General features: G+C 42.1%; 1 protein-coding gene across 2 annotated transcripts; it reads left to right on the forward strand.

Annotated features, from left to right (window-relative positions):
* Positions 1–57: 57 nt before the first annotated feature.
* On the forward strand, positions 58–26,452 carry LOC100560926 (squalene synthase). 2 transcript variants are annotated; one of them, XM_003225549.4, is made up of 9 exons: positions 58–197; positions 2,854–2,983; positions 10,461–10,558; positions 15,714–15,897; positions 17,441–17,569; positions 19,459–19,650; positions 22,747–22,923; positions 24,777–24,929; positions 25,858–26,452. In XM_003225549.4, exons 1-9 carry the CDS (start codon positions 142–144, stop codon positions 26,077–26,079), a joined length of 1,341 nt encoding a protein of 446 aa, XP_003225597.2. In that variant the 5' UTR covers positions 58–141; the 3' UTR covers positions 26,080–26,452. The 2 variants fall into 2 exon arrangements, with proteins under 2 accessions (XP_003225597.2, XP_016851824.1); XM_016996335.2 differs by lacking the exons at positions 58–197; positions 2,854–2,983 and having other exon boundaries at positions 9,953–10,558.
* The last annotated feature ends 328 nt before the right edge of the window (positions 26,453–26,780 follow it).

Genomic DNA, 26,780 nt, shown 5'->3' on the forward strand with positions numbered 1-26,780 from the left:
CCCGTCACACCAGCCCTGCTGGAACCGGATTGGCCGCCCTCTTCCTGGTGCGAGCACCGCGCGGCCGTCGAGGCCCGCCTATCCATGGCGCGCCGCCCGCCCATTGGCTGCTGCTAGGTGACGTCGGTTGACAGGGAGAAGATGAAAGGGGAGGAGGATGCCTCAGATGGGCTGAGCACCTGGAGAGCGAGGCTGAGGTAAGGCTGGCCCGCCTCATTGGGGACTAGGAGCTTGAATGGGCCAAAGGAGGGAAAATAAGACTGGGGAGGGTTATGTAAACAGACAAAATATCTAAAATTATATGAAATGATATATTATGAATTTTAGATGGCGTTCTGGTTGTTTGAATATGTATCCATGCTCTATGTACTTTTACACTTGGATGTATATATGTTGATATGTTTCAAATCACTGTATATGTTATATTTTAATGCCTCAATGAAATAACAATTAATATTATCGTTGTGTTGTCGAAGGCTTTCATGGCCGGAACCACTGGGTTGCTGTGAGTTTTCTGGGCTGTATGGCCACGTTCCAAGAAGCATTCTCTCCTGACATTTCGCCCACATCAATGGCAGGCGTCCTCAGAGATTGTGGGGCCTGTTGGAAACTAGGGAAATATGATTTATATATCTGTGGAATGTTTATACCCTGTTTCCCCTAAAATAAGACATCCCCAGAAAATAGGACCTAGTAAAGGTTTTGCTGAATTACTAAATATAATGCCTCCCCCGAAAGTAAGACCTAGCAAAGTTTTTGTTTGGAAGTATGCCCGCCGAACAGAACACCAAAGCATGTAGGATCGGTAAATGTACCTACCATAATGTTGTACATGGAAATAATGGTAATAACAAGACATTCTTGATAGGATTCAGTTTGTCTGGTTATGTGGTTTGTGATGACAACTACTGTACAGTATATAATAAATGTTCATTTTTTTTGTTCAACAATAAATGTGAATTCTTCTTCATGGAAAAATAAGACACCCCCTGAAAATAAGACCTAGCACATCTTTGGGAGCAAAAAATAATATAAGACACTGTCTTATTTTTGGGGAAACACGGTATATCTTGTCTTTTTGAGGCACGTGTGAATGTTGCAATTGGCCAACTTGATTAGCATTGAGTTGCCTTGCAGCTTCAAAGCCTGGCTGCTTCCTGCCTGGGGGAAGTCGACACAGGGACCACCAAACGCAGCATTGCCCAAATACAAATCAAGGAACATGAAAGGCACTGAAGACTAACTCAACCAAAGAAGTAAGCCATAGGAGAGCAATGTGTTGTCGAAGGCTTTCATGGCTGGAAAATTATACGAAATGATATGATACTATGAATTTTTGATGGTGTTCTGGTTGTTTCACTATGTATCATTGCTCTATGTACTTTTAAACCCATAGGAGAGCACTTGATGAACCAGCCTGCACATGGCATATTATTTGAGAACACAGAAATGCTCAACCACTTTCACAACTATCATGTCAGACTACACAGAGAAACCATTGAAATCCACAAGCAGGTGGATAATTTCAACAGAAAGGAGAAAACTATGAAAATAAACAAAATCTGGCTACCAGTAATAAAAAAACCTCTAAAATCAGGACAGTAAATAAAGAACAACAGTCAGAAAACAGAGGAATTCCAAGCATGAATCAATCCGGGGCCAGCTAACACCTCCCAACAAAGGATTCCCCCAGGCAAGAAGCAGCCAGGCTTTGAAGCTGCAAGGGTATTCAATGCTAATCAAGATGATTAATTGCAACATTCAGGCATACAAAAGTTCTTTCTCCCACCCTGGACATTATTCCACAGATATATAAACCCCACTTGCCTAGTTTCCAACAGACCTCACCGCCTCTGAGGATGCCTGCCATACAGGTGGGTGAATCATCAGGAGAGAATGCTTCTGGAACATGGCCATACAGCCTGGAAAACTCACAGCAACCCTATTATTATTATTAGTTAGGATTTTTTATTTCATTTCCACTACCTGAGATGGGAAACAACATATTAAACTGTTATTATTAGTTGTGATTTCATATTTCATCTCCCCATTACTGGAGGTGGGAAACAACATATTAAATTATTATTATCAACACAACGACGTTGTATGGCACAGCAAACAAGATAGATATGCTGGATTTTATTATTAATTGTAATTTTTAATTTCATCTCCCTTTTAATGGAGGTGGGAAACATCACATTGATTTTATTACTGTTATTGGTAGTCATTTCCCATTGTCTCTCCCTATTTATTGTGGCAGATAATATTTCACTGATATCTCTTGACTGAGATACAAAGCAGCTCACAGCATTAAAATCAAAAACAATCTGAAATCCACAACTTATACATAAACCCCGTTAAAATATTAGTTGCTGTTATTGTTGGGACACAAAGTGACTCAGTTAAAAACAGACAATATTTTAATATTGGTATTTTAGTTGTATAGCACCATGCACTGTAAAATTGTTGTTGATGATAATGCATTTTATTTGTTACCTGTTTCTTCTGAAGGGTTGAGGCAGGCATACAATAAAGTCAAAACAAACAGTAATAATTGGGATGATAGAGTACATCTATCATCTGTAGAACTGTACACTGTAGAATTAATTAATGCAGTTTGTCACCACTTTAATCTTCCATGGCTCAGTGCATTTGAATCCTGTTCTTTAGCCTTTCCTTCCACTAAACCACAACTCGCATTGTACTGAGCCAAGTGGTGTCAAACTGCATTAGTTCCACAGTGTAGTTGCACCCTGAGAATTTGAATGATTAAGAGGAATAGCAGTTGGTATTGGTGAGGAAGGATGGATTTTTTCCCCATTGGATTGAATCATGCTGCTTTCACCTTTCCAGCCTGCTCAGACTTTGCCAACCTGAGATCATGGAGGTGTTGAAGAAATGGCTGGGGCACCCTGAAGAACTCTACAACTTAGTGAAGTTCAAGATGGGCGGTTATAAGGCTGTGATGCCCAAGATGGAACAGGTAAGTTCATGTGTCTTTGTGTCACCTTGGCCCCACCTCTTTTCCTCTCCTTTTAATTTGGTTCTTAGGACCCTTCCACACAGCCATATAACCCATAATATCAAGGCAGATAATCCTGCAACATCTGCTTTGAACTGGGCTATCTGAGTCCATACTGCCACATATTCCAGTTCAAATGAGAATATGTGGGATTTTATTCAGTTGCATGGAAGGGGCCTTAGTAATTCCTATAATTGTTCTTGCTGGAACTCTAAACTCTGAAAAATGCACTTTGCACCAGTTCAGATGGCCTATAGATTGGGACCAGAATGTCAGTTGTGTAAACTCACAATTTCTCCCTCTCCCTCCTCCGTAACTGTTTGTGTGTGTAGCTTCAAGCTGCCTGTGGATTTGTGGTAACCCCATAGATTTTATAGGGCTTAAAGGTGGAAGTTGTGGTTCACAGGTCAAGAGTGTGTAAAAAGGATTTCTCCTCTCTCCAACTCTGTTGCCAAAAGATGCATGACTTAATATGTTTTTGTGTACATCTGTGATGTACACAAAAGAAGGTGCTTTAAAATGATGCATTCGGGCTATGAAACATAGTTGAATGAATGTGAAGTGACAAAGATAAAATACAAAAATAAGGATGAAATGTTTTAGAAAGTGAAATAAAATCCAACATGATGAAACATGAAATCTAGCATTATGAAACATGAGGGGCTAGCTATTTTTCAGTGGAAAATACAGATGGGCATCAACTGAGGTTAACTGGCTAGTAGCATCTTCCCTGATCTTGAGATCTAAAGATTCGAAAGGTTATTTGAACATGTGCAAAGTGCTTTTTTAAAAAAACAACAACTGAGATTAAAATTTCCAAATAGCTAGTCAGGCGTAAGATACAAGACCCAAACATTGCTTGCCAGTTTATTTATTTACGACATTTATACCCCACCTTTATCTCGGAGGGGTAGACACTATAAATTGTTTATTTCTACATTGATTTCAAACAGGAACACTGTTTGCTGCATTTAGAATACAAAGTTGCAGTTACTTAGCATAGGTTGACCATTGCTTAATGTGGAATAATAGTAGCAGGAATAGAAGAATAGATTCTGATCTATATCACTCATCTTTTCAACATCACCTAATTACTAGATGCTGCTTCTTCAAGGTACAAATGTCATCAGCCAGCTGGTTGTTAAATGTAACTGTTGTGAAGTAAGCATTGAATGACAATGAACTTTCACCAGTATGTTGGGTTTCCAAATCTGTGTATGTTTTCTTCATCTCTGTATACCTGGGGGCTGTTCTACGTGAAATATCCTCTCTATGTTATTGCCACAGGAGCATTGTTGCAAGTGCCTGTAAGGTCTTCCTCTTTGATTCTATCTCAAGAAACACCTAGGTGGTTCAACTTTATGATGTGGCTTGGAAAATTATCTTTAAATTGCTTATGTCCTGGACTCAGTACTATTCAATATCTTTATCACTAACTTGGATGATGGAAAAGAAAACATACTTCTCAAATTTGCTGATTACACCAAATTAGGAAGGATAGCTAGTCCCCAAAGGACAGGATCAGAATCTAAAATGACCGGAACAGATCAGAAAGCTGGCCCAAAACAAAATAAAATGAATTTCAACAGGGAAAAATGTAAGGTACTTCATTTAAGCAGGGGAGACATGAAATACACAGGTATTAGTCAGACTTACCCTGGAATAGCAGTGTCCAGTTCTGGGCACAATTCAAGAAGGATATTGACAAGAAGGAACCTATCCAGAGAAGGGCGACTAAAATGCTCAAAAGTCTAATGCTCAAGCTTTATGAGAAGCTGCTTAGGGAGCTGCGTGGAAAAAAAGGTTGAGAGGAGACATGAGACCATTGTCATGTCATATTGAGGAGGAAGAAAGTTTTTTTTTTTTTTGCTGCTTCAGAGACAAAGTGTGCATTACACCGTAGAATTAATATAGTTTGACACTACCTCAGCTGCCATGGCTCAATGTAATTTTACTAGTTCTTTAGCCTTCTCTGCCAAATAATGTTGGTGACTCAACAAACTACAAATCCTAGTATTCCCTAGCATTGATCCATGATAATTAAATAATTCCCTAAGATATGGAGCAATGGATTCAAATTGCAGAGAAAGAAATCCCAACTAAACATTAGGATAAATTTCCTGAAGATGACATCCTAGGATAAACTTCCTGGTGGTAAAAGCTATGTGATGCCCTTTCAGATATTTAAACATGACTCTCACGTCCTCTGTCAGCCTTCTGAAAATACCCAGCTTCCTCAGCTGCTCCTCATAGGCCTTGGTTTCCGAACCTTTGACCATTTTGGTTGCCCATCTATGGACATGTTTGTTTGTCCATGTCCTTCTTGAATTGTGGTGCCCAGAACAGAAAACAGGATTATTCCAGGTGAGGTCTAACCAAAGCAGAACAGAATGGGCCTGTGACTTCCCACAGTATCTGGATACTCGTAAAGGTAAAGGTTTCCCCCTGACATTAAGTCTAGTGGTGTCCAACTCTGGGGGTTGGTGCTCATATCCATTTCTAAGCCAAAGAGCCGGCATTGTTCGTAGCCACCTCCTAGGTCATGTGGCTGGCATGACTGCCTGGAGCGCTGTTACCTTCCCACCTATTGATCTATTCACATCTTTGCATGTTTTCCAACTGCTAGATTGGCAGAAGCTGAGGCTAATAGCGGGAGCTCACTCCGCTCCTCAAATTTAAACCGCTGACCTTTCGGTCAGCAAGTTCAGCAGTTCAAAGGTTTAACTTGCTGCACTACTGAGGGCTCTGGATATTATCTTGCTGCTAATGCAACGTAGAATTAGAACGGCTTTTTAAACTGCTGCCTCACTCGGATGACTCATATTCAGCCTCTGGTCTACATTGGGTTCCCTCAGGATCAAGTTTGGAAACTCGTTTGTTCAAAATATTGGCAGCCTGATTGATTTAAGAATGAACATAGCACACCTATATTAAAGTCACTCCATTGGTTGCCAATTAAGTTCTGGGCAAAGTACAAAATTGACATTTAAAGCCCTACATAGTTTGGGTCCAAGTTACCTACAAGATGGCCTTCTCCTGCACAATCTGCCCTTTAGGACACTGACGCCCTCTGGGCTTTCCATTAATTCCAACCAGTCAGACCTGACTGGTGACTGTCACCCAGAGGACCTTTTCATTGGCCGCCTTAAGATTCTAGAATGACCTGCCAGAAGAGATCAGACAGCTAAGTCAGCTATCAGTATTTAGGACAGAATTGAATTCCCATCATTCCGGCAGGCCTACCCAGTCAACTTTCAGTCATGAGTTTTGATTTACATTCTATTGCTACTATATATCAATCTGTGTTTGGTTCCCCTTTCTCATATCTGTGCACCTCACAGGTGCTTACCTGTTCGAATGTATCTCCCTCTATGATACACCTCAGATGGTAAAACTGCTCTCAGTTCCACCCCCCTCACAAGCACGGGTGGTGGGGATGAGAGACAGGGTTTTCTTGGTGGTGGCCCCTCATCTATTTATTTAGCACACTTATATCCCACCCTTCTCAACCCCGAAGGAGACTCAAGTTGCTTCTGAGACACACACAAATGCACAGTCTCCCCCCCAAAAACAAACAAACAAACAAACAACCAATTCAAACATAACTAGTCTGTGTAATTCCCTCCCCAGTGAAATTAGATCAGCTGTCTCCCTCCTGACCTTCAGGAAAAAAACAAAAAAACAAAAAACATGGCTCTGGGATCAGGCCTTTGGTCAGTAATGGGAGCAGAGCAATGAGAGACTACAATTTCATAATGACAACTTGGACTAGCCCTGGAACATGTAATTTTAATGGATGTTTTAATGTTATGTTTGAATTGTTGGTTTTAATGCTTTATTTATTTATCGATGTATTTTTATATGCGGCATCGAATTGTTGCCTTTCTAAGGCCACTCTGGATCCCCTTTGGGGTTAAGAAGGGCAGGATATAAGTGTGGTTAATAAATAAGTATTGCCTAAGTGCCCGGTGGGGCAGCAGATTAAACCACTGAGCTGCTGAACTTGCTGACCGAAAGAATCCAGTGAGTGGGGTGAGTTCCTACTCTTGGCCCCAGCTTCTGCCAACCCAGCAGTTTCAAAACATGCAAATGTGAGTAGATCAATAGGTGCCGCTTCTGTGGGAACGTAATGGCGCTCCATGCAGTCATGCCGGCCACATGACCTTGGAGGTGTCTACGGACAACGCCGGCTCTTCGGCTTAGAAATGGAGATGAGCACCAACCCCCCAGAGTCGGACACTCATACATGGTTTCTGTAGTCACTTGGTTTTTATGAAATTTGTATCGGATTGATGATGATAAATGGAAGCTGTTACTTGAGCCCACGATCCAAAATCACCTGCAGAACAATAACATGCCACCTAGGTTTGCAGAACAAAAATACAGGAACTTTGCTGATTCCAAGAGATCAAAAACAGTAGTATTTACAATGGTCCCTATGATCACTTGCAGAAGGCCATGGTCATAAATAGTCCTTTCTCAGTCCACAAATCTGCTTCAGAGACTAATACAGTCCTGGTTCTTCTCCCTCTTTTCTCAGGCCTCAAAATAGAAGACCTCTGAGTACACTGCTCTCTTCACCAGCAGTACTCAGCCAGGAACTGAAAACTTGTCCAAACTGGTTCTGCAGCAGCAGAACAGAAACAGTATCTAATCAATCCCCAGGTCTTTGCAGGCTCAGCCTTCATTTTCCAGTTAACACACACAGCACACCATGACAAAATTGACTCATGCATATTTGTAAGTAGTGTTCCTTCACTTATTGCGGGGGTTACATTCCAGGACCACCTGCAAAAAGTGAAAATCCATGAAGTAGTGACACTATATTTATTTTAATATTTATACATCATTTTAGTAGTTATGCACTATTTTAAGTCTTTATCAACCAATTGTGTGTTGATAAATCGCCTCCTTCTTCTCCCATTGCCGCTTGGGCTCCTTTTCTTTCCCTTCGGCTTCTCCTTCCTCCCTTCCTTAGGCTGTAAATTGTAATTTTTTATTACAGTAGAGTCTCACTTATCCAACACTCGCTTATTCAATGTTCTGGATTATCCAATGCATTTTTGTAGTCAATGTTTTCAATACATTGTGATATTTTGGTGCTAAATTCGTAAATACAGTAATTACTACATAGCATTACTACGTATTGAACTACTTTTTCTGTCAAATTTGTTGTATAACATGTTTTGGTTCTTAATTTGTAAAATCATAACCTAATTTGATGTTTAATAGGCTTTTCCTTAATCTCTCCTTATTATCCAACATATTCGCTTATCCAATGTTCTGCAGGCCTGTTTATGTTGGATAAGTGAGACTCTACTGTATTTATAATAATCTTTTAGTTTATTGAAAAACCGCGAAACAGAGAATCCGCAAAAAGCGAACTGCGAAGTAGTGAGGGAACACTACTGTAAAGTTTTTACTATTTTGATTCATAGGTAGGCAAAGGTTTCCCCTGACATTAAGTCCAGTCGTGACCAACTCTGGGGGTTGGTGTTCATCTCCATTTTTAAGCCGAAGAGCCAGTGTTGTCCGTAGACACCTCCAAGGTCATGTGGCCGGCATGACTGCATGGAGCGCCATTACCTTCCCACTGGAGCGGTACCTATTGATCTACTCACATTTGAATGTTTTCAAACTGCTACCGTGTTTCCCCGAAAATAAGACAGTGCCTTATATTAATTTTTGCTCCCAAAGATGCGCTAGGTCTTATTTTCAGGGGATGTCTTATTTTTCCATGAAGAATTCACATTTATTGTTGAACAAAAAAAATGAACATTTATTATATACTGTACAGTAATTGTTATCACAAACCAGCATAACCAGATAAACTTGAATCCTATTAAGAATTTCTTGTTACTACCAATATTTCCATGTACAACACTCTATGGTATGTACATTTACCGATCCTGCATGCTCTAGTGTTCTGTTCGTTGGGCATGCTTCCCAACAAAACCTTTGCTAGGTCTTACTTTCAGGGAAGGCCTTATATTTAGCAATTCAGCAAAACCTCTACTAGGTCTTATTTTCTGGGGATGTCTTATTTTAGGGGAAACAGGGTAGGTTGGCAGAAGCTGGAGCTAACAGCGGCCGCTCCCGGGGTTTGAACCTGGGACCTTTCGGTCTGCAAGTTCTTTAACACACTCAGTGCTTTAACACACACCGCCACTGGGGTCTCATGATTCATGGTGTCTCTGAATTGATTATTTTATGCGCATGTCTTTCAAAGGGACAGGTAGGATGGCTCTGTGAATTGGGTCTCAAACCCTTTCTAAGCCTCTTTTGAGCTACTGCTTTGTTTTCACCTCTGCTCTATCCCTGACTTTCTCTCCAATATTTATCAGTTTATGCGAATGTCTCCATTAGACTGGACTTAATATTAGGAGTGATAAAATAAAGGAAACACAAACAGCTAAATAGTTTTGGACCAAAAGCGGGCAACAGCAACCGCATTTAAAACTTATTTATTATTTATTATGCAATGCTTTTGACACAAAATAAATAAATATTAGGAGAAACCTTTATACCTTTACCTTTCTCCCTCTTGAAATTCATTGTGTTATTTTTGGCCCAGCTCTCGGCATTTGGACAAACTTGGGCCCTCCAAGGGGTTTTGGACTTCAACTCCCACAATCCCTAACAGCCTACCGGCTGTTAGGAATTGTGGGAGTTGAAGTCCAAAACCCCTTGGAGGGCCCAAGTTTGCCCAATGCCTGCTCCAAGTTTGCAACTTGATCTAATTGCGCCACCCAAGTCCTTGGTAAAGATATTGAATACTAGCGTTCAAGAAGCAGTTGTGGAAGAGGAACCTCCCCTTTGTAGTAGAAGTTGGAGGCGGGAGGGTTCTGGGAGTTGTAGTCCGCAACGACCCGCCCCCTTGGTCGCCCACCCCCACCCCCAGACCCAGCTTTGAATGCTGGAAAAAGCCTTGGAAAGGCGAGGGTTAAGTGGCTGCTGCTGGGGCGCAGAGGAGTTGCCCCGGGCGTTGTAGGGAAGGCTCTTCTCCCGTTTCTTTTAAAGCAGGGAAGCGGGGGAAGGGCCGAGGGGGTGGGCCAGGGGTTCCCCTTCCCCCCGGAACCGTTTTCCCCGGGATTGGGCTTGGTCGGCAGCCATGGGAGGCCTAGTTTAGCCGTGCGCTTTGGCCACTTTTACGCACGGCTTTTGCGCCCTGGCTGCTTTTACGCACGGCGCGCCCTGCCTCCTCTCCATGGCCACCGCTTCCAAAGCAGCTGTCTCTTTCTTTAAGCGCTCGCTGGCCCTGTCCCCGCCCCGAGGAGGAGGAAGGGGGTCCGGGCGTTGCAGCCACGGGGCGCCGGGGTCTTCCTTGGGCTCCGGAGGGGGCCTGGTGCGCCTCCAAGCAGCCTCGCCCTCGCGGCCCCGCTTCCTGACCGACGCGCCAGCCGCCAAGCCCTCTCCTCCTGCGCTCTTCTTCTTGCAGGACTCGCTCAGCCACAGCCTCCGCCTCTGCTACAAGTACCTCAACCAGACCAGCCGCAGCTTCGCCGCCGTCATCCAGGCCCTGGACGGAGAGCTGCGGTGAGTTTGGGTTCGTTCGAGTTTGGGGGAGCTTGGCTAAAAGGGGCCCACTTTTGGAGTGCAACTTTGGGTTTCCAGATCCTCCTCACCTTGCCACCTCCCATAGTTTCCTCTCCTTCCCATTGTTCTAATCTTGAGAACCCATTCTTCCAGGCCCAGAATCGTAGAGGGTTGTGTTTTCCAGGCTCTATGGCCATGTTCCAGAAGCATTTTCTCCTGACGTTTTGCCCACATCTATATTTAATTACAGTAGAGTCTCTGTTGGATAAGTGAGACTCTACTGTATTTGTTGTTGTGTTTCCCAGGCTCAGTGGCCATGTTCCAGAAGCATTCTCTCCTGACGTTTCACCCACATCTATATTTATTTATTTCAAACATTTATATCCCGCACTTCTCACCCGAAGTGACTCAGGGCAGCTTACAAGTAATGGCAGCAATTCGATGCCCGTACAAAATCAGTATCAAAACAATGCATAAGACGGTTAAAACTATTAAAAATACAATATAAATTACAGGGTTGTTGTATGTCTTTCGGACTGTGTGGCCATGTCCCAGAAGTATTCTCTCCTGACGTTTTGCACACATCTATGGCAGGTATCCATAGATGCCTGCCATAGATGTGGGCGAAACGTCAGGAGAGAATACTTCTGGAACATGGCCACACAGCCCGAAAGACATACAACAACCCTGTGATCCTGGCCATGAAAGCCTTCAACAATATAAATTACGATGTATAAATTTAAAACGTAAAATCAGATCCGTTCATCCTAGAGCAATAATGGGCAACCTTTTCCGCTTGGTGTGTCAAAATCACCAGAAAAACCTAGCATGACTTGGGTGGTGTGTCACTTCGAGAAAAAAACCATAATTTCGCAATATGTATAGTTTAAATAACAAAAATATCTAAGTGCAATATATAACTGTATTCAATAAATCAAAAACTATTTACTACCATTATTTCAATGTACAACAATCTATGGTACCTCTTGCAGTTTCCATGCTGATTTATCTCTATTCTAGTTTCAATGTAGTCATGAATAATGAATAATATAATAATAATATAATAGTAATAATATGATATATATAATTCCCATGGGGTAAACAACAAAACCACTGGACCAAATCACACCAAATTTGGCCACAAAAGATATAGTCATCCAATCAATCTGCATGCAGCTGCGTGTCAGCAAAAATGGCTAGGCGTGTCAGTGCTGACACGCGTGTCATAGGTTGGCCATCACTGTCCTAGAGAAACCTCATGCTTTGTCCTTAGTTCAGTCCGTGTCATCTTTGCCATTTATTGATTAAAAGTCTAGGCACATGTTTTTAGGGCTTTTCTGAAGCCCAGCAATGTTGGAATTTGTCGCCTATCTCTGGGGAGGGTGTTCCACAGCCGAGGAGCCTCCACCGAGAAGGCCCTGTCCCTCGTTTCCACTAGCCGCACCTCCGAGGCAGGTGGGACCGAGAGCAGGGCCTTGCCAGATGATCTCAGGGATCTTGCTGGTTCATAGGAGGAGATACGTTCAGACAAGTAGATTAGGCCAGAACCAGAATCTATAGCAGGCATCCTCAGAAGTTGTGAGGTACAGTAGAGTCCCACTTATCCAACATAAACGGGACGGCAGAACATTGGATAAGCAAATATCTTGGATAATAAGGAGAGATTAAGGAAAAACCTATTAAACATCAAATTAGGTTATGATTTTACAAATTAAGCACCAAAACATCACGTTATACAATAAATTTGACAGAAAAAATAGTTCAATATGCAGTAATGTTATGTTGTAATTACTGTATTTATGAATTTGGCATCAAAATATCATGATATATTGAAAACATTGACTACAAAAATGCCTTGGATAATCCAGAACCTTGGATAAGTGAGACTCTACTGTATATTGAAAAAACTAAGCAAGGAAGGTTTATATATCTGTGGAAGGTCCAGGGGTGGGAGAAGGAACTCTTGCCTGCTGGAGGCCAGTGTGAATGTTGTAATCAATCACCTTGATTAGCATTAACGGCTTTGTCAGATTCATGTCCTGGCTTCTTTTGCCTGGGGGAATCTTTTGTTCAGAGGTGTTAGCTAACTACACATGCATTTTAAAATTTTATGATTCACGTTTTAATAGAGTTTAATAGAGTTTTTAATTGATGTGTTATTGTTGTAATATTTATTGATTTTGATAGTGTTTTATTGAATGTGTTCTGGGCAATGTAAATTGCCGACTGTTGTAAGACGCCCTGAGTCCCAACGGGTGAGAGAAGGGTGGGGTAAAAGTGATATAAATAAATAAATAAATAAATAAATAGCTGCCCCTGAATGATTCATGTCTGGAATTCCTCTGTTTTCAGAGTGTTGTTCCTTATGTACTGTCCTGATTTTAGAGTTTTTTTCAATACTGGGAGCCAGATTTTGTTCCTTCTCCCACCCTGGACCTTCCACAGATATATAAACCTTCCTTGCTTAGTTTTTCCCAATATATCTAACAATCTCTGTGGATGCTTGCCATAGATGTGGGTGAAATGCCAGGGGAGAATGTTTCCTGATCATGGCCATACTGCCCGGAAAACACAGAACAACCCTGTGATTCTGGCCATGATAGCCTGCGACAACACATAGAATCATAGAGTTTAAAAAGACCATCTGGGCCTTCCAGTCCAACCCCCTGCCAAGAATTAGGAAATCGCATTCAAAGCACCCCCAACAGATGGCCATCCAGTATTATAAAACTCTAAAATCAGCCAATAAAGAACAACACTCTGAAAACAGAGGAATTCCAGACACAAATCAATCAGAGCCAGTTAACACCTCCCAACAAAGGATTCCCCCAGACAGGAAGCAGCCAGGCTTTGAAGCTGCAAGGCCATTCAATGCCATCAAGGTGGCCAGTTGCAACATTCACATTTGCCTCAAGCTGACAAGAGTTCTTTCTTTCACCCTGGACTTTCCACAGACACATAAACCCCACTTGCCTTGTTTCCAATAGACCTCACAACCTCTGAGGATGCCTCCCATAGATGTGGGTGAAACATCAGGAGAGAATGCTTCTAGAACATGGCCATACAGCCCAGAAAACTCGTAGAAATAGGGTCTGTCTGAAAGGGCCCTGTCTGAAAGAGCAGCTATTGTGGTGGTGCTTGTGGTGATGATGATGATAATAATAACATTAATAATGGCATCTTTAAGTCACCTTGGTGGAGAGAAAAAGCAGGGTATAAATTAGGGCCAACTTGAGCCCCCCAGGTGTTTTGGACTTCAACTCCCACAATTCCTAACAGTCACTGAGGTTAATGGGGAAAATCATGAATTTAAAAAGCAATATTTTTAACCCCTTTAAAACACTATTGTGTTCTGCTGTAGAACCTAGAGATCATCTTCTGCCAGATGTTGGCCATAGTGTTACAATAGAGCAGACATGGGCAAACTTCAGCCCTCCAGGTGTTTTGGACTTCAATTCCCACTATTTCTAACAGCTTACTAGCAGATGGCCATTCAGTTTCTGTTTAAGAAGCAGACTGCCACATCCAAGGCAGCGTATTCCACTTTTCAACAGCTCTTATTGTCAAGAAGAGCTTCCTAACGTTTACTCATTTCCAGTAGTTGGAATCCACGGCTCTGTGTCCTGGTCTCTGGAGCAGCAGAAAACAGTGGATGCTGCAAAGGGAGAGCAATGTAACAAAAGCAGAGGCTTGTGTTTGTGGAAGACAGGATTTGGATTTGACAGTGACAGGGAAAGAGCTGGAATACAGATGGGGTAGCCAATGGGAGGGAAGAACCAACTATAGTTTAAAGAGTTGTGACTGATTGTAAGGTCAATGATTTAAACCAGTATATTAATGTGCTATCTCCCTTTGTCCTTATTAAGTGCATGTAGGGCCTGTCACTGTAACCATAACAACACAACCACATGTAAGAGGTCACACTGAAGCCCAAGTACCCAATCCATGAAGGGTTTAATTGAGAAGCAAAGGCAGAGTTGTTGAAACCCAAAGAATGAAACTAGATCCGGCCCACAAAGGGGATCAGTTACACATTCCAAGAACAACACTCCGGGCAAGATTTCTGGATTATGAGTTGTTCAGATAATTTTAATGAAGATCAACAAGTTGGCAAGAGAAATAATTATTTCTCTTGCCAGCTTGTTAATCTTCATTAAAACGAAGTTAGAAAAGTGCCTAGGGCTGAGCCCTGACTCCTAATCCTGGTAAGCAAGCATTACCAGGATTTAAACTTCAGCTTGCTGCATTACTGCGTCTTAATAAGATGATTTGTTATCACACAGTGATTTTTTGGGCTTAAAGAAAGATGCAAACTTGAGCATAACAAATCCAGGATATTATAATGGTTAGAAAGCTGTCCTGGGACATGGGGGATAGACGGTTCTGGTTATTATGAGCTTTGAAACCCAGTGTGTCATGTTAGGGCCCTTCCACACAGCCATATAACCCAGAATATCAAGGCAGAATAACCCACATTAGCTTTGAATTGGTTCATCTGAATCCACACTGCCCTATATCTGAGTTCAAATCAGATAATGTGGGATTTTATTCAGCTGTGTGGAAAGGCCCTTAGACTGATGATATATTCAGTTCATGCCTTTCACTTTAGCTCTGACTTTTACAGTGTCTTTCCTGCAAAAGTTTTGCCTGCTATTTTGTTTTGTGGGTAAAGCTTCCTCTTCCAGAGGCCTCTTGGTCAATTCCCTGTGCTAGCTTGCCCCATCCATACTTATTCTATTTCCTTTAATTTTTTCCAAATACAGATAACCTATTAGAGTAAACTACTATAAGTATTCAAATAATATTTTTAAAAGTCATAATAAAATAATTAAAATGTCCCATTTCAAATTTCTAGTGTAAGCTGTTGGTTGTAGAAATATTTTACAGTGATTTCAGTGGGGAGATTATTCTACACAGTGGGTGCTACAGTAGAGAAGCCCCATCTCTCTATTAAGACCAATGACATTTCACTGGGTAATAGTTTAATAATACAGACTTTGTCCTACAGGTTGCACAGGCCTTCTTGCTAAGAATTGTTCCATTGTGTTCTGAGTGACTTGAAGTTGTTGGAGTGGGCTTCAAGGAAGGGCTTTTTCTCTTTTCCCCCCATTGGCAACCAACTCGCAAATGACCTACTTCTCTCCTGTCTCTCCAGCCATGCAGTGTGTATCTTCTATTTGGTCCTGCGGGCTTTAGACACAGTGGAGGATGACATGACGATCAACTTGGAAACCAAGGTCCCCATGTTGCACAATTTCCACTCCTACCTTTATCAGCCAGATTGGCGATTCATGGAGAGCAATGAGAAGGACAAGCAAGTGCTGGAAGATTTCCCAACGGTGAGTCGTCGCCTCCCTGCTCTGATCTTCAGTGTATATGCTTGCTTTGTTCACCATGTTCTTCAACCATCACCACATGCTTTTGTATTGGGAGAGGAGGAGTAAAATAATGCACAATGGAGCATTAGTGACAACTTTTTTGTGGAGGCAATCTGAACTCTGTTCAATTTCGGTACGAGATACCATGTTGTGTAATATGGTTTGCCCAGCACAGCAGAGTACTGCAAAATGTGGGTCATATTTCTTGCTGGGTTTGGGCACACGTGACTCTCCACTGCCCTCCATTCTGGATTACCAATGTGCCATTGCTCTGTCTTGGGCCTTTACCCACTCGCTTTGCATTCTCATTGTCCTAGGGCAGCCTTTTCCTCAACTTGTGCAACAGTCATGCTGCTTGTTCAGGTTTTGCAATGATCCCAATGGCACAGTTGCGGCATCACTCTTCTGCATTATTTTTGTGTGTTTTCATACTGTGGGTATTACGTGGATTATTGTTTCCTGTGCCCAAATACCTCCACTGGTCTCCACAGTCCCTCTTAGAGTAAAAGAGTAAAATAGAGTAAAAATGAAACAGTGTTACTTTCTTTTGCCATCTGAGGAGGAACTTCAAAGGAAAACAAGGATATTTGGGTATGTTGTGTTAGAAATGACCCATGATTAGGACTGCGATGGGAAAAACAGGCTCGTGGCCCAGTGAATTGCTTACCACCCTCTTCTTTACATTTAGCCCTCTGTATCCACAGATTCTGCACGTGTGGATTCCATGACTTGAAATATTTTTAACCGTTTCCAAAAAGTAAGCCTTAATTTGGTTATATAGGTTCACTACACGATTATATATTATTGATCTTCAACATCCCTGTCTCTCTGTGTGTGTATGTTGGACCCAAAATCTAGCAGATACCAAAGGCTCACTGTACTGTGGAATATTTTTTTTAATCATGTGTTTCCCAGGCAGAAGTGACTTTCCAGGCACTTTTTTATTTTGTGTTTTTTTCTTGATTTTGTACAGCCCAAACAGACTATGGTGGTCCAACATGTTGACTTGGCCCCACCAACAGAGTGGAATTGCCCACCCAACATTAAAGTAGTCTAGGGTTATACAGGGTGTTTCAAAATGATTGACCCAATTTCAAAGCAGTATATTTCATAATGGCAACATGATACAATTCCACAAAAAGCTATAAGATCAATGAAACACATGCTGTACTGAAATTACAGATTCAGTCTTGCTGAACTGCAGAATACAAAATGCCTCATGTGAGGAGGGAGTCACTATCTTACAAATAGCTACGGACTGTTTGTGTGCTGGGAAAGGCATCTAGCATTAATAACTTGAAACCCTATGCCTCACCCTTTCAAGTGGTAAGAGTATCATTCATGAGTGTTTCATGGTTTCAGAGATACAGTGATTTTAAATTGGCTCTAACTTTTTGAAATGCTGTGTTTGGGCTTTACAGAGAAAAGTGTCAGCCAACTCTCCTGAACTGTATTTGTCCTACATCTGTTTGGAGATTTAGCTTATTTCCCTCTTGTGCCCCAGATCTCCTTGGAGTTCCGGAACCTGGCCAAGGTCTATCGGGATGTGATCGCTGACATTTGCCACAAGATGGGCCTCGGGATGGCCGAGTTCTTGGAGAAGAAGGTGGAATCCGAGAAAGAATGGGACAAGGTTAGTGGCTTCCCCATAGTGGACATCACCTCTTGATTGGCCTAAATCATGCCTTTACAAAGCTTTGGCTGCTGGAATGCACTCTATCCATGTTCAGACTTTTCAAGGCACAAACATATTACCGTTTCCTTTTTAAAAATGAAAGCTGAAAGAGTTATGTCTATAGGTATGACAAAAATGAGCCATTCTCATGAGGTAGGATAAAAGAAGAATTAGATTTGTAGTTTAGTCTAATTCATGCCTATGTGAAATTTCCCTTTATATAAACCTAATGAAGCCTCACAATCTTCAGAAGAGGACTTTCCCTTATTATTTACACCCAGTACTATCACCCAAAGTCGGACTTCACTAGACTTAATGTCAGAGGAAAACCTTTACCTTTTTACTATTGTTTGGTTGCAGGGAATCTTTATGGTGCGTGTGTGCTGCATTTTTATCTTTGTTGACATGTTTTTACACAATGTTACGCTTTTTTAAATGGAATGTTTCATGATTATACCTCGTAGATCAATGTTTACATTAGCTACTGCTATTGATGAATGAGCGCTGTTTTATTCTGACTTTTATGACAACGGTTTATATGCTTCTGTTTTATTATGTTGTATTTTCTATTGCGCTTTTTTCATATTCTGCTTTTTAGGGACATTGTGCCTTGTGTAAGCTGCCCCAATTCCCTTTGGGGAAATGGTGGCGGGATACAATAATAAAATTAATATTATTAGTAGTATTATTAGTAGTAATATGTTCAGATTGTTTTTATGGTCAGCTTGACCTCATGGACCTCATGTTGGAAAAGGCAGGATATAACTCATAAATAAAAAGTCTGTCTATCCATGAAATTCAAAGTATGTCTGTCTGTACCACAAAGTCTGTTGCTAGGTGAAGTGGCCCCTTGATATCAATAGATTGACTGTTGTTAGGTGAAGTGACCCTCTGTGAAGTCACTGGGAAAGTAAGGTGATGTGTATGAGAAAAAGGGTGAAAGGAAGGAAAGAGTCACAGTGAGAGCCATGTTGCCATCGAGACATCTCAGAACTGGAGAAAGGAGAAAGGAGAGGTTAAGGAAAAGAAGGGAAAGGAGCAGCAAGGGAAGGAGAAAACAATATGAGGAGAGTGAAAGAAAAAGAAAAGGGATGAAAGCAGGGGTCAGCAATCCCAATGGTGTCTGGACAACGCCATGTATATATGCTAGTAAATAAATACCTGGGCTGGATTTCTCTGGCAGGTTTAGACAGGTACTGTGCCTACCTGCACCCAGCTGTCCTCAGGGGAAAAACCACACCCATTGTATGCGGGAGAAACAAGGCTTCCGAAAGTTATGCCAAGGGGAAGAGATTGCATCGCAAACCACTTTCCAGCACCCAAGCAGCATCAGTTAAGGATCAAAACAAGAGAGCAAGCCAGATTTCAAAACCCGCCACCTGTTAGTTAGGAAGGATGCTTTTCCAGTTTCTCCCTTCCTCATGTTAGTACAGTTATTCCTCAATTAAAACAAAGAAAATTAGTTTCTTGGATTTTTTTTTTTATCAGAAAGTTTTGTTCCAAAGGCAGAAATTGAATAGTTGGAGGTGTTCTGGACTTCAACTCTCACCATTCCTAACAGCCTCAGGCCCTTTCCTTTTCTCCCTCAGCCGCTTAAGCGGGAAAGGAAGGGGCCTGAGGCTGTTAGGAATGGTGAGAGTTGAAGTCCAGAACACCTGGAGGGCCGCAGTTTGCCCATGCCTGCAATTATAGCTAGCCCTAGGAAGGTCATATTACTCAAATCCATGAACAATCAAAACCTGCAAAGGTTAACCCCGCAAGTGTGGAGGTCTGACTATAAACAAAGGTATTTTGAATCTTAGGTTCTCACTTTGCCCTGAATTTTGCCATTTTTTGAACCTCTGTAGTATTGTCACTACGTCGCCGGTTTAGTGGGGATCGGCCTCTCGCAGCTGTTCTCTGCGTCCAAGCTGGAGGACCCTATTGTCGGCCAGGACACGGAGCTCGCCAACTCCATGGGGCTTTTCCTGCAGAAAACCAACATCATCCGCGATTACTATGAAGACCAACTCGTGGGCAGAGAGTTTTGGCCTCGGGAGGTAAGGAAAGCGAGGGGTGGGGCAGATGGCAGGGAGGACTGGCAAATGATATTTGGGCTAAGTGGTAGATGGTAGATTGTATTCCATCCCCGTCATCACTAGTCACTGGCTTGCTTATTCGGTTAATTTAGATACAACAATATTGCCCTGAACACACTGATTTCAGACCCAAGCTGGAGGGAAACTCAGACTAAACAATCTAAGGTTGCTTTGTGTTTTCCGGGCTGTATGGCCATATTCCAGAGGCATTGTCACCTGACATTTCACCCACATCTATGGCAGGCATCCTCAAAAGTTGTGAAGTCTGTTGGAAACTAGGCAAGTTTGGTTTATATATCTGGAATAATGTCCAGGGTGGGAGAAAGAACTCTTTCTTGGAATGTTGCAAATTGACCACCTTGATTAGCATTGAATGGCCTTTCAGCTTTAAAGTCAGGATACTTCCTGCCTGGGGGGATCTTTTGTTGGGAGGTGTTAGCTGGCCCTGATTGTTTCTTGTCTGGAATTCCTCTGTTTTTTTTTAGTGTTGCATAGGCTGTCAGTATTTTAATGAGATTGTCCCTTCACCTTTTCCCTGATCCCTTTACATTATCCACGAGCCCTACTCAGAGTTCTGCCCAAGTTCACCCACTACACATACAGTATTTTATGCCCAGGTTTTAAAGTAATTTGATGGGTTTTATTATGTTGGACTATATTTATTTTTTATATTGTTTAAATTCATGAACTGTGTTTTAACCTATTCTTATGCTGGGCTGGTCCCCATGTGAGCTGCCCCGAGTCCCTTCGGGGAGATGGAGGCGGGATATAAAAATAAAGATATTGCTATTATTATTATTATTATTATTATTATTATTATTATTATTATTATTATTTAATTTACAACCTTCACACTTGCCTGAGGCACACAATAGTTCTTTCTCCCACCCTGGACATTATTCCAGATATATAAACCAAACTTGCCTAGTTTCCAACAGACCTCACAACCTTTGAGGATGCCTGCCATAGATGTGGGCAAAACATCAGGTGAGAATGCCTCTGGAACATGGCCATACAGCCCTGGACATTATTCCACAGATATATAAATCCCACTTGCCTAGTTTCCAACAGACCTCACAACCTCTGAAGATACCTGCCATAGATGTGGGCGAAGCGTCAGGAGAGAGTGCCTCTGGAACATGGCCACACAGCCTGGAAAACTCACAGCAACCCAGTGATTCCGGCCATGAAAGCCTTAGACAACAAAACAATCTAAAGCTGAAAAAGTTGGATTGATAGCACAGTGTTGTTGTGCCTTCAAGTCATTTCTAACTTATGAAGAGCTAAGCAAAGCTCTTGTGGGGTTTTCTGGGACTGAGTGTGTGTCCCACCCAAAATTACCCAGAGGTTTCCAAGGCTGGGGGGGATTCCAACTCTGATCTCCAGGGTCTTAGTCCAACATTCCAATCACTTGTGTCACATTGGCTTTCCAGAACAGGATTGCACTCTTTACTCTTTAAAAATCCCAAGGACTGTTGGAAAGAGGCAGGGTGCATGTTTGTTCTTTTCTGCACAGAGGGTACAACCAAGTTAATGGTATTAAAGTACAGGAAGGTAGTTTTCAATTGAACATTAGAACCGATACTGTTGTTTTTTTTTCTCTCTTTTTAAAAAGTGCAGAAACAAAACTTATTTTCTGATACATTTATTCCACCTGGGTGAGCCCCGCAGAGAAGATGTGGCTCAGAATCAAGTGCCCTCTTATGAATCTGTTGCTCTTGGTGCATAGGAGCACAGAGGAGAAGCGATTTCCCCGTTGCCCGGATACCCAGCAGCAATAGCAGATTTTGGAGGGGCAGGAAAAAGATGGATGTGAATTGGCCATTGCTTGATATATAGGAATGTTGCTGAGTTAGATAGCCCTTGGGGTCTCTTCACATTCTGTGCTCTGTGAACACTTGGAAGAAAAGCTGAGAGGAAAAGTAACTGAAAGGGTTTTTGCATGGACCCAAAGGGAGTTTGGGTATACAGTAGAGTCTCACTTATCCAACATAAACGGGCCGGCAGTATGTTGGATAAGCGAATATGTTGGATAATAAGGAGGGATTAAGGAAACGCCTATTAAACATCAAATTAGGTTATGATTTTACAAATTAAGCACCAAAACATCATGTTTTACAACAAATTTGACAGAAAAAGTAATTCAATACACAGTAATGCTATGTAGTAATTACTGTATTTGTGAATTTAGCACCAAAATATCACGATATATTGAAAACATTGACTACAAAAATGCGTTGGATAATCCAGAATGTTGGATAAGTGAGTGTTGGATAAGTGAGACTCTACTGTATTTAGGAGGCTTTTCATATATTTTAGGAGGCAAAAAACCTAATAATTTGGCTAATATTTTTAAAAATATTCTTCTTGGGAGTTAGTGGCACAGCAGGTTAAACGGCTGAGCTGCTGAAGTTGCTGACCAAAAGGTCTGGTGAGTGGAGTGAGCTCCTGCTATTAGCCCCAGCTTCTGCCAACCTAGCAGTTCAAAAATATGCCAATGTGAGTAGATCAATAGGTACCACTCCGGTGGGAAGGTAACGGCACTCCATGCAGTCATGCCAGTGGCCACATGACCTTGGAGGTGTCTACGGACAACCAAGGCTCTTTGGCTTAGAAATGGAGACGAGCACCAACCTCCAGAGTTGGACACGACTAGACTTAATGTCAGGAAAACCTTTACCTTTACCTATACCTTTTTGGGAGTTGTAAGATGTTGGGGATGTGGCAGAGGCTAGCATGCATTTTAGCAATCTAGGTTTAGCTGTTGGAGCATTGGACTAGGACCAGGGTTGAAGTCTTACTCAGCAAGCCTCTCTCTGTAAGGGGAAGGCCATGGCAAACCTCTGATGAAATCTCCACAAGATTCACTATAAATCTAGCTAGCTTGAATGTGTATAAGAATGATGCAACAATTGCAGAAGTAAAGTGCAAATCAGAATGGCTGAATTTCTCAAGTCTTTTTTGGGAAGGAGTGGAGTGGGAGACTTCTAGATGTGGCATTGCCACATCCCACCCACCCCTTCTTGCTAGGCGTTCCTAACCCTTGGGTGTTCCCAGGTGTGGAGCAAGTATGCAAAGAAGGTGTCAGATCTGGCCAAGCCCGAGAACATCGATAAAGCCGTCCATTGCATGAATGAGCTCATCACCAATGCCTTGCATCACGTCCCCGATGTCTTGACGTACTTGTCCCGACTGAAGAATCAGAGTGTTTTCAACTTCTGTGCCATCCCCCAGGTAGGTTGGGGTGCTCTGACTATCTTTGCACCATAGTTAACACCTCTTTGCCAACTCTACCCTCCATTCCCACTTAAACACCCAGGAGCTGGATCACACAAAAGTATGTTCAGGGTGAATTGATGATCCAGCCCACTCTTGCCAGTAAGCAAGGTTGCGGCAAGAAGTTACGACAGCTGTTCTTCTGATTGTTGTAGAATCGCTTGGTAGTGGGAGCAGTCTGGAAATACTATATTCTGTCTGTATATTGATTGGTATCTGAACAGACCATTTTGCCTTATCAGGCTGCTAGCTGTTTAAGGTGGGTTTGCATCATTTGCATAGTCTTATTACATTATGTGATCTTACTGATGTATCTCTGTGCAATTGCAATACAGTAGAGTCTCACTAATCCAAGCCTCGCTTGTCCAAGCCTCTGGATAATGCAAGCCATTTTTGTAGTCAATGTTTCCAATATATCGTGGTATTTTGGTGCTAAATTCGTAAATACAGTAATTACAACATAACATTACTGCGTATTGAACTACTTTTTCTGTCAAATTTGTTGTATAACATGAAGTTTTGGTGCTTAATTTGTAAAATCATAACCTAATTTGATGTTTAATAGGCTTTTCCTTGATCAGTCCTTATAATCCAAGATATTCGCTTATCCAAGCTTCTGCCGGCCCGTTTAGCTTGGATTAGTGAGACTCTACTGTATGTGAATGTCAGCCAAATAGCTATATCATGTCACTTACTGTGATAGAATCAATGCAGACCATTTTAAATTAGAGCAATAGTATCTAAACAACAGAAATAGTTAAACATTATATACATGCACATACACATACACATTATATTTCGCTCTATCTCCCTGAGGGGACTCAGGGGAAGTACAGTAAAGTATGGTCCCCATATCCAGGGAGGATACATTCCCAGACTTATATGGATATGCAAACTGTTGATAACAGCAAACAGTATTGAATTGAAGCACTTCGCCACCAAGAATACTATTGAGTGACCCTGGACAGCTCAAAGCCACTTGTGTCAAACCCAAGGCTCGTGTGCCAAATCTGGCCCATCATGTCATTTTATGTGGCCCTTTAGATGTTGAATTACAACTTCTTTGTTGTGATACAGCAACATCTCGAAGTCTGCAGTTTGTTCTGTTTAGTCAAGAGAATGGAGTTTCAATTTAGATAGAAGGCTTGTTGATATGTCTGTCTTCAAAATGTCCTTTAAGGTTTCCCCAACCAACCTCAGAGCCACCAGTGCTGTTGGTTTGCAATTCCCATTATCTCCAGTCTGCATGGTAGTTAATCAAAAGTGATAGGTGTCGACGTTCAACTAAAGATCACTGACCACCATGTAAAAAAATTATAGTTAGCCCTATGTATCCTTGTATTCTCCATCCATGGATTCAATGACCCTTTGAAGGCAACTATAAATCTAATGTGGTCCTCCATGAAAATGAGTTTGACACCCTTGACCTAGACCATGCTTAGAGTGGACATATTTTGTCATCCATAGATAAGTGAAACTGTAGATACAGGAGGCATACTGTATGCTACATTGGTTAAATGATTCCAAGTGAAACCGGAAACAGTTTAAAACAATGTAATTGTGACATATCTTGCCTCTTCGGGACTCAAGGCAACTTGCACATTAGAACAAATTCAGCAGAAATAATTTATATAAGTACATAGAAGTTCCAATATAATTAAACAATCAGTAGTTAAAAGTGGTTGAACATTAGTTCCAAGCAGATAAAATATTGATGGAATCTTTGAGCCCGGGATGTGGCCACCCTTTTATGGAGTTGCGTTAAGCTGGATTCTTTTTATGTGATTTCAATCTCTTTTCTCTTGTTTTAGGTAATGGCCATTGCCACCTTGGCAGCCTGTTACAACAACCAGCAGGTCTTCCGTGGGGTGGTGAAGATCCGGAAGGGGCAAGCCGTCACACTGATGATGGATGCCACCAACATCCAGGCTGTCAAAGCCATCATGTACCAGTATGTGGAAGAGGTGAGTTGGATGTCAAGGACAGAATAATTTTTTTAAAAAAACTTTCTAGTAAAGTAGTTTCCACCTGAACATTAGGAAGAACTTCCTCACTGTGAGGGCTGTTTGACAGTGGAACTCTCTGCCCCGGAGTGTGGTGGAGGCTCCTTCTTTGGAGGCTTTAAGCAGAGGCTGGATGGCCATCTGTCGGGGGTGCTTTGAATGAGATTTTCCTGCTTCTTGCAGAGGGTTGGACTGGATGGCCCAAGAGATCTCTTCCAACTCTATGATTCTATGAAATCCTCCAGTTGGAATCTTATTACTTGAGAGTATATCAATTAAATCACTTGTGAAATGGAGAGCTGACAGGGTTGCTGTGAGTTGTATTGCCATGTTCCAGAAGCATTCTTTCCTGATGTTTCGCTTGCAGCTATGGCAGGCATCCTCAGAGGTTGTGAAGTCTGTTGGAAACTAGTCAAGTGGGGTTTATATTTCTGTGGAATAATGTCCAGGGTTGGGAGTAAGAACTCTTATCTGTTTGAGGCAAGTGTGAATGTTTCAATTGGCCACCTTGACTAGCATTGAATAGCCTTTCAGCTCCAAGGTCTGGCTGCTTACTGCCTGGGGAAATCCTTTGTCGTGAGATATTATCTGGCCTTGATTTTCATGTCGAGAATTCCTCTGTTTTCAGAGTGTTGTTCTTTATTTACTGTTCTGATTTTAGAGGGTTTTTTTAAATACTGGTAGCCAGATTTTGTTCATTTTCATTGTTTCTTCTTCCTTTCTGTTGAGATTGTCTACATGCTTGTGGATTACAATGACTTCTCTGTGTAACCTGTCGTGGTAGTTGTTAGAGTGGTCCAGCATTTCTGTGCTCTCAAATAACATGCTGTGTTCAGGTGAAATCCACAAGTCCTTTTCTCTTACTGGGTGTTGACTCCTCTCTTGACAGATCTACCAGAAGATACCCAGCACGGACCCCTCCTCCAGCAGAACCCAGCAAATCGTCGCCTCTGTCCGCTCCATGAGTTTGCCCGGAGGGGAGCTGGTCTCTCGGACCCATTACTCCCCCATCTACTTGTCCTGCGTGATGCTTTTGGTGGCCCTGAGTTGGCAGTACCTGAGCACGGTGTCCCAGGCAGCAGAGGAATACGTTCACACGGGAGAGAACTGAGACCGACACGGTTTTGTTTTTTGAAGGGAGAGACATTTCAGACTTAGGAGGACTTGAAGGAAGTCCCCGGACTTGAAACCTTGAATTTATGCAAACCTGTTTAGACTGGAAGCTTTCACCTCTAGAAACAGCTGCTAACAAACCGAGGTTCCTGAATGGAGGCAACCCCCTCACTCTCCCTTTTCCTTTGTCGGATGGACTGTTGGATGGACTAGTCTTTTTCTGAGTCTTAATATTTTGTTTCCTGCAGAGTGTTTGATCTGCAGTTTTTGTTTCCCCTTTTTCCTGATGTAGGATATTTTTTAACTAGGAAGTTGGAAGGTGCCTCTTCGTTGCTTGTTAATTTTGACAATAAAATACAAAATTGCTGTGACCCAAGTGTATTGAATTGACACTCTGGCCGGCATCCTATTGCATAAGTTCCTTCATGTATTGTCAAAGGCTTTCATGGTGGGGATCACAGTGTTGTTGTATGTTTTCCGGGCTGTGTGGCCATGTTCCAGAAGTATACTTCTGGAACATGGCCATACAGCCCGGAAAACATACAACAACCCATGTATGTGGTTGTATTTTGGGGCAAGATAAGCGCCGTCATTTCTAACTTAAGGCCAATCCTCTCATAGGATTTTCTTGGCAAGGTTTGTGTTGGCTTTCCTCTGAGGCTGAGATGGTGCCGCTTATTCAAGGTTCCCAATGGGTTT

The sequence above is a fragment of the Anolis carolinensis genome, chromosome 1 (assembly GCF_035594765.1).
Source record: "Anolis carolinensis isolate JA03-04 chromosome 1, rAnoCar3.1.pri, whole genome shotgun sequence".
Lineage (NCBI taxonomy): Eukaryota > Metazoa > Chordata > Lepidosauria > Squamata > Dactyloidae > Anolis > Anolis carolinensis.